At 61.5% G+C, this 7248-nt stretch overlaps 1 protein-coding gene across 1 annotated transcript in view; it reads left to right on the forward strand.

Moving 5' to 3' along the window:
• LOC105491829 (spectrin beta, non-erythrocytic 5) overlaps positions 1–7129 on the forward strand; it is a 46928-nt gene extending 39799 nt beyond the window's left edge. The window contains exons 54-67 of the mRNA XM_071067047.1: positions 9–213; positions 459–653; positions 1214–1369; positions 1644–1849; positions 2000–2189; positions 2452–2628; positions 2714–2815; positions 3126–3260; positions 3593–3664; positions 4060–4146; positions 4279–4370; positions 4492–4577; positions 5465–5555; positions 6771–7129. Coding sequence (XP_070923148.1) covers positions 9–213; positions 459–653; positions 1214–1369; positions 1644–1849; positions 2000–2189; positions 2452–2628; positions 2714–2815; positions 3126–3260; positions 3593–3664; positions 4060–4146; positions 4279–4370; positions 4492–4577; positions 5465–5555; positions 6771–6783 — 1807 coding nt within the window. The 3' untranslated portion in view covers positions 6784–7129. The remainder of the gene's footprint in view (positions 1–8; positions 214–458; positions 654–1213; positions 1370–1643; positions 1850–1999; positions 2190–2451; positions 2629–2713; positions 2816–3125; positions 3261–3592; positions 3665–4059; positions 4147–4278; positions 4371–4491; positions 4578–5464; positions 5556–6770) is intronic.
• The last annotated feature ends 119 nt before the right edge of the window (positions 7130–7248 follow it).

The raw sequence follows: 7248 nt of genomic DNA on the forward strand, positions 1-7248 counted from the left end.
TCCTGCAGCCCCAGGGTGCTAGCCCAGCTGCAGGCAGTTCGGGAGGCCCACGCAGAGCTGCTGCGGAGGGTGGAGGCCAGGGGGCATGGCCTGCAGGAGCAGCTGCAGCTACACCAGCTGGATCGAGAGACCCTGCTCCTCGACGCCTGGCTGACCACCAAGGCGGCCACCGCTGAGTCCCAGGACTATGGGCAGGACCTGGAGGGCGTCAAGGTGAGTCACTCCTGAGCAAACCTCGTGGGCAGCGGGCAGAGGCCGAGGAAGGCCTGCCTTGGGATGAAAGGGTTGCTGGGGAGTCAGCAGAGAGGAGCTTGGAGAGGGTGTCCTAGGGAGGATCCCGATGGTTCCAGAATCAGGGCTGAGGGACTGCAGAGCCATCGGTCTGCTGAGCTCTTCATGAACTTTGAGAGCTCATGATACCATCTCGAGTGACCCTGCCGGGCCTCACACCTTTGCAGGTGCTGGAAGAGAAGTTTGATGCTTTCAGAAAGGAAGTTCAGAGCCTGGGCCAGGCCAAGGTGCATGCCCTGAGGAAGCTGGCAGGCACCCTGGAGCGGGGCGCACCCAGGCGCTATCCCCACATCCAAGCCCAGAGGAGCCGCATTGAGGCCGCTTGGGAGAGGCTGGACCAAGCAATAAAAGCCCGCACAGAGGTGGGTAACCACAGGCCGGGCCGAGCTAGGGGGTCTCAGAGTCTTCAAAAAATCCCTCTAAGCCCTCCCTAGCACAGGCTTTGGTTCCCACAAGACACACACCCTGCTGGCCGCGAGTGAATGCGCCTTCTCCCTCACCCGCTCAGGTTTCTCCCAGGACATTCCATCTCTGTAGGTCCTGGGCTGGGGCTGCCTCCTGAGCTGACCTGTCTCCCAGCCGCATGCGAGGCACTACAGGTGGTACTGCCAGGGTCAGCTGGATCCCCGAGAACCAGCCTGCTCTCTCACATGGACCCAACACCTCGTGTCTGCCTTTCCCTGAGATGCACATGAGGCCCTCTCCTCTGCCCGCCCTCCCCACCCGCTGGCCTGCCACAAGACCCACATCGTCCTGTTCACTGAGGGTCGCAGCATGGAGGATGGTTTCTGAACCTGGGGACACATCAAGCCCCATGGTCCTCCTTGCTCAAAAGGAGGTGGCCCAGGAGGCCATGTCTCCAGGGAGAAAGGAGTCCTGGGAGCAGAGAACAGCCCTGAGCAGGTCCTTTCTCCTCTCCCAGAACTTGGCTGCAGCCCATGAGATCCACAGCTTTGAGCAGGCAGCAGCCGAGCTCTGGGGAAGGATGCAGGAGAAAACGGCCCTGATGAAGGGAGAGGACGGAGGCCACAGCCTGTCGTCTGTGCGGACCCTGCAGCAACAGCACAGGCGCCTGGAGGTGAGGCCCACACCCTGCAGCCTGCCTGTCTGTCCCTGCCCAAAGGTGGTGGCTGAGGGGGACCTATCTCAGTCCTCCCCCAAGGTGCTCCCACCCCAGCCTGCTTCAGCCTCCTCTCCAGAAACCTAGATCCTTCCCTGAGGGGCCCTGGGACTTGGCCCAGGTTATGCAGCAGAGTGGAGGTGGCTCCTCAGAGAGGCCTGGTGCTCCTGAATGGAGAGCACGCGTCAGCTCAGTGTGGGGACTGAGGCCTGATCTCATGCTCTGGTTGCAGAGAGAGCTGGCAGCTATGGAGAAGGAGGTGGCACGGGTGCAGACGGAGGCCTGCCGACTGGGCCAGCTACATCCTGCGGCTCCAGGGGGCCTGGCCAAGGTGCAGGAGGCCTGGGCCACTCTGCAGGCAAAGGCCCAGGAGCGAGGCCAGTGGCTGGCGCAGGCTGCACAGGGCCATGCCTTCCTCGGGCGCTGCCAGGAACTGCTGTAGGTGTCCTACCTCGGCTGCTGGCTCAGCTCTGCCCTGTGGGGTGGGGGTATCCTGGCTCTTCAGGGAGCTGGACCCTCCCTCCCCTGCCCATGCCCTCCCCCGCTCCCCAGCCAGCCCTGACAACAGCTCCCTTCCCTGACCTACAGAGCATGGGCACGGGAGAGGCAGGAGCTGGCATCCTCCGAGGAGCTGGCTGACGATGTGGTGGGGGCTGAGCAGCTCCTTGGGCAGCATGAAGAGCTGGGGCAGGAAATCAGGGAGTGCCGCCTTCAAGCCCAGGACCTGCGGCAGGAAGGACAGCAGCTGGTGGACAACAGCCACTTCATGTCCCCGGAGGTGTGAACACAGAGGGTGGGCCTGGGGTTGGGCTGGGGATGCAGCCTGATTGCCAAAGGCCTCAAGGCCCCTCACAGGCATGGAAACCAGCAGGCCAGGAAGGCTGGGCGCAGGCAGGGAGAGAGGCTGGGAAGGGGCAGGTGCGGGTCTCACAGCCTTCCCTCTGCACATCCATTAACACTTGGCTCTCCAGCCCTGCCCTGCCTTGCCCGGGGTGGGAGCCCTACCCAAGCTGTCACCCCTAGCAGCCCCTCCCCGCCAGGTGACAGGATGTCTGCAGGAGCTGGAAGGGCGGCTGCAGGAGCTGGAGGAGGCCTGGGCCCTGCGCTGGCAACGCTGTGCCGAGAGCTGGGGTCTGCAGAAGCTTCGGCAGAGGCTGGAGCAGGCTGAGGCCTGGCTGGCCTGCCGGGAAGGCCTCCTGCTGAAGCCCGACTATGGGGTGAGTGGGGGTCCTGCCCCTTCACTGGCTACCAGGCTCCGGGCGCCCCCCGAGCTGGGCCTCACCCGAACGTGCTTCTTCCCAGCACTCAGTGTCAGATGTGGAGTTGCTGCTACACAGACACCAGGACTTAGAAAAGCTGCTGGCAGCCCAGGAAGAGAAGTTTGCCCAAATGCAGAAGACAGAGGTGAAGAGTGCCTCAGCTAGGGGCTGAGGGCTGGTGGGGGAACAGTCCCTCTCAGCCTGCAAGTCAGGGTCTCCAGGGCACTGAGCCCTCACCCTGCCTCACCCACTCCTTTCCCTGGCCAGCTGCGGTGGTGGGAGAGGCACCATGGTGGACTGGGTGCGAGCCTCCAGAGCCAAAGCTGAAAGCTAGTGAGGGGGAGGCAGGCCCCCTCTGACCGGGAGGGATGGCGGAGGGGAGGTAGACAGGAGCCCGAGGCGTGGCTGGTCTCCCTGACCTGGCTCACCTTGCCCATCTTGCCACACTCCCCAAGATGGAACAGGAGCTCCTGCTGCAGCCACAGGAGCTGAAACCTGGGAGAGCCGGCAGCTCGCTGACGTCCTTTCAGTGGAGGCCCTCTGGACACCGGGGGCCAGGAGCGCAGCTGGCTGAGACGAGGGGCCCCCAGGCAGGTGTCCCCCTGGGGCTGCAGGCACCCCCAACGGTGGTCTCCCTGGAGTATGCAGTGGGGCTGGGGCTGTGGGGGTGAGGGCCCACACCCTGGAGCCAGTGCTGGGAGCCCTGGGCACAGGAGCTGAAGGTCATTAGGAATAAAGAGGGCTCTCTACAGCCATGCCACCCTGAACATGCCCGATCTCATCTGATTTTGGAAGCTAAGCAGGGTCGGGCGTGGTTAGTACTTGGGTGGGAGGAATAAAGAGAGCGGGGGCAGTGGGTGCCTCACCCACCTTCCTGAGGGTGCTGGTCCTGACATTTCCGGGCCCCATCTTGCATTTTCAGGATTCAAAGGGTGCCCCCACCATGGAGGGGCCTTTGGAGTTCAAGCAGCACCTGCTGCCTGGCGGGAGGCAGGTAAGTGCCTGGAGATTCCTTCTCCAGGCAGCCCCCACTTGCAGTAAAACTTGAGGGGCTGGGAAGAGCCATCTGGGCTTGGCACCCTTGCCCTGTGACCTTGGGCAGATGCCACCCCCCACCATGCTATCCAGGCAGTTTTCTCCTTGGGGCCCTTCCCAGCGTCCGCCCCCACCCAGGAGGTGCTGGGATTCCTCCTCCCGGCCTGCTCTTCCCCTTCTGCTTGGTTTCCCCTGTCAGAGCCCCTCTGTGGCTTCCCTTTCCCCATAGGGACTTTGGTCCAATCCATTGCTTTTCCTGGGAGGCTCCACACACACGGCGAGGCACGGGCAGGCCCTAGCTCCAACTTCCCTTCTGCACATGGCTCATGTGGCCTTCCCGCCTCCCCTCCACAGCCCAGCTCAAGCTCCTGGGACAGCTGCCATGGGACCTTGCAGGGCAACTCCCTGAGCCTGTTCCTGGATGAGAGGATGGCAGAGGAGGTACCAGGCGGGGTGGGGGAAATGCAGACATCAGGGTGCTGGGAGACAAGGCAGAGGGGCCCCAGGACGGAGGGACCACACAGGGAAAAGCTGAGATGGCCGCAGTGACCCCTGCCTCTCATCTCTCCTCAGAAAGTAGCTTGCCTGGCCCTCCTTGACCTCACAGGAGCCCGGTGTGAGAGGCTGCGGGGCTGCCACGGCGGGAAACACACATTCTCCTTAAGGTGAGGGGAGAGACATGGACTCCGGCATGGCCCCCAGCAGCCACCTGGCTCAGTGGGGGCTGGAAGCGTGGGGGACCCCAAAGGGACAGTGGAGAGTTTGACCTGTCTGTGCGGGTGCCAGGCTGACCAGTGGGGAAGAGATCCTGTTTGCAGCACCGTCCGAAGAGCAGGCTGAGAGCTGGTGGCGAGCCCTGGGCGGCACTGCAGGTGGGCTTCAGGGGAAGGATGCGGGGAGGGCGGCCGACTCCCTGGGCCCTAAGCTCCTGGGCCCCTAGCGTTTTATGCATCCTCAGGTTTCACAGTTAGCATCTCTAACCCCCGAGAGGTAAGTTGGACTTACTGTTTTTTCTCAAAGAATTTAGGTCCCAGAGAGGTTAAGCAACTTGCCCAAGATCACACAGCTAATTAGCAGCAGAGATGGGGCCAGTTTTGACCCCCAAGCTGTGTCCTGGTCCTGCTCTGCCCCTTTTGGAGTCGGCCATTCTGAGACTGCCCCAAGCCCTTCCTGCCAAGATCCTCATGGACTGTTCCTCCAGGGACTTTCCAGGCTCTGTTCTGTCTGACCTGGGGGCTCCTTTAACCTTCTAGTCCTCAGACAACTTTGAATGTCACCACCTTGACAGTAAGCAAGCCAGGTTCTACTTGGAGGAATATATAGACAACCCCTTGGACCACTTTCTTCCATGGTCAGCGTGCTCTGCCGAGGCTCCATGTGGACACAGTGTGTTCAGAAAATGTGTCTGGGATCCTAGCTCTGTCTCTGGTTCCCCTGGACTCTCCTCTCAAGAGTCTGTCTTTCCAGAAGCCCAAAGGGATCTTGAGTTGTTCGGCATTCCAGAATCCCCCACCTCCTAAGAAAGGCTCAGCCTTTCTTAACTCACCTGCGAGGAGTTTTCTAAGAGGCAGGACGCATGGGGGAAAAACCTGCCCACGAGTGCTCAGCCCACCCTGCACCCCCACGTGGGAAGGGCCTGGCATGGCCAGGCTGCCCAAGGCTGTGCTGAGCCCCCAGAAGCTGGAGGAAGGAGCAGCCAGACCTGGCGCCTGCAGATGGTCTGGGCCGGGCTAACAGTGGTTATTCCCTTGTTCTGCAGCCCAGAGTCTGAGCCCGGAACTCAAAGCCAAACCTGTCAGCTCTCCGAATGAGTGTGCGACCAAGGATGCCCGGCCTGGACGTCTACTCAGGTGGGACACACCTGGGCGGGGAGCCCTGGGCTTCAGTGGCTGGCAGGTGCTGCCCACTGAAGCTTGAGATTCTGGGCCTCAGACTGTCTCTGTTGGGCTGTGGGGAAATACTACTGAACACTCAGCTGCCTATGCCCACTCTCAGCTGAGAGGAATCCAGGCCACAAGGCCCAGATTTCCAGAGACTCAACAGCGCTCCCCTCCCAGGGCTCACTCCATGCCCTCCACAGTGTGGGGGCCCTGTAGACAAAGCTGCCTGGGCTCCCTGAGCCCCTCCTGCTTGGCTGCTTGGAGGAGGGGCAGCCAGGTTTCCCTCTGCCCGGTGCTGAGAGCCTGCCTGGGTTTGTTTCCTGGGGGCCCAGGACCTCCTCACTTTCCTCCCTCCTCTCTGCTCTCCAAGGCACAGCACGTTGGCAGGACGGCCAGACCCTGCCCCACCCTTGTTCCAACCCGTTCTCTAGCTGGTCCTCCCCTGCTTTCCCCAATCCCCACTCCCCGGCAATGGAGAGGGCCACTATGTCCTGGACTGCAGGCGAGGGAGGAGGAGATGCGAAAGTGATGTATAGGGCAGGTGGCTCTTACCTGGCTCCTCGGTCCCTCCTTGTAGATCCCAGCATCATTTCGATGCTCAACCCCCTCACCCACATCTCCTTCCCCTCCAAACCAGAGGGCTTCAGGCTCTTCGGGGGGAGGGGACACCTGGGGTTAGGTGAAAATGGAGGCGGCACTGGAGACAGGCACATCCTCCATGCATGGGCCCCATGCCAGGATGAGCCTAGACATGCACATGCATATACAGCTGTGTGCCTGGAGGACTCATACCACAAGCGGTGGCAGCCACGGCTGTGGTCTCCAGTGTAACCATCTGCTCCCAGTCCTGCAGGGCCCAGTATATGATTTAGATGATGTGTTGCTGATGAGACAGGCCTTGTCCTGGACACGGTGGCTCCTGAGGCTACCAGGACAGCCATTTCTTCTGCTGTCTCTAGCCCAGGGCTGGGGTCGCTAGACCAGCTGACAGACGCAGAGTTGGGTTATGAGAGTCGGGGCAATTCCCACCCCCTTACCCACAGCTGCTGCAGCGCCTGTCAGCTCTGGAATCCACTCCCACGCTTACTCTAGGAGGCTGGCTGGTCCAGGGAAGGGCAGCGTGCCAGTGTTTGGAGAAGATTCTGGGGTGGCCATACCCTACTAAATTCACTGTTTTCCCAGCAGGTCTGATCCCTGAGGTGAACCCCAGGGCAACACCAAACTTCAGGGGCACAAGCGAGGATGCGTCTAGGGGACCAGAATGAGACCCAGCCACAGGCAAAAGGGCTCTTTCCCGTGGCTGCTTCAACCCAGTTCCCCAGGCCCAGCTTCTGGAATAGACAGTTCCTTGTTATGAGATGGCTCCCACCATGTGGCAGGAAACAGCCATTGCCTGGCCTCCCCCTGCACTCCTGTCTGGGTGAAGAGGAGACGTGTTCCAGCAGAGCAGGTGGGCAAGGCCAGGGCTACCCCAGGCCCACGTGGCCACCTCCTTGCTCGGAGGGGTGACTGAGCACAGGTGGATGTGGACGTGTGCAGAGAATCTACTCTTCGGAGGAAGCCCACGCCGACGAGCGAGCTCTGTACCAGCCCTTGCCACGTACAGCCAAAAGCCTAGAATGACATGGCCCTTCTCTGCAGTAAGAACAGCTGGTCTCAGATA

This window comes from Macaca nemestrina, chromosome 7 (assembly GCF_043159975.1).
Source record: "Macaca nemestrina isolate mMacNem1 chromosome 7, mMacNem.hap1, whole genome shotgun sequence".
NCBI classification, from domain to species: domain Eukaryota; kingdom Metazoa; phylum Chordata; class Mammalia; order Primates; family Cercopithecidae; genus Macaca; species Macaca nemestrina.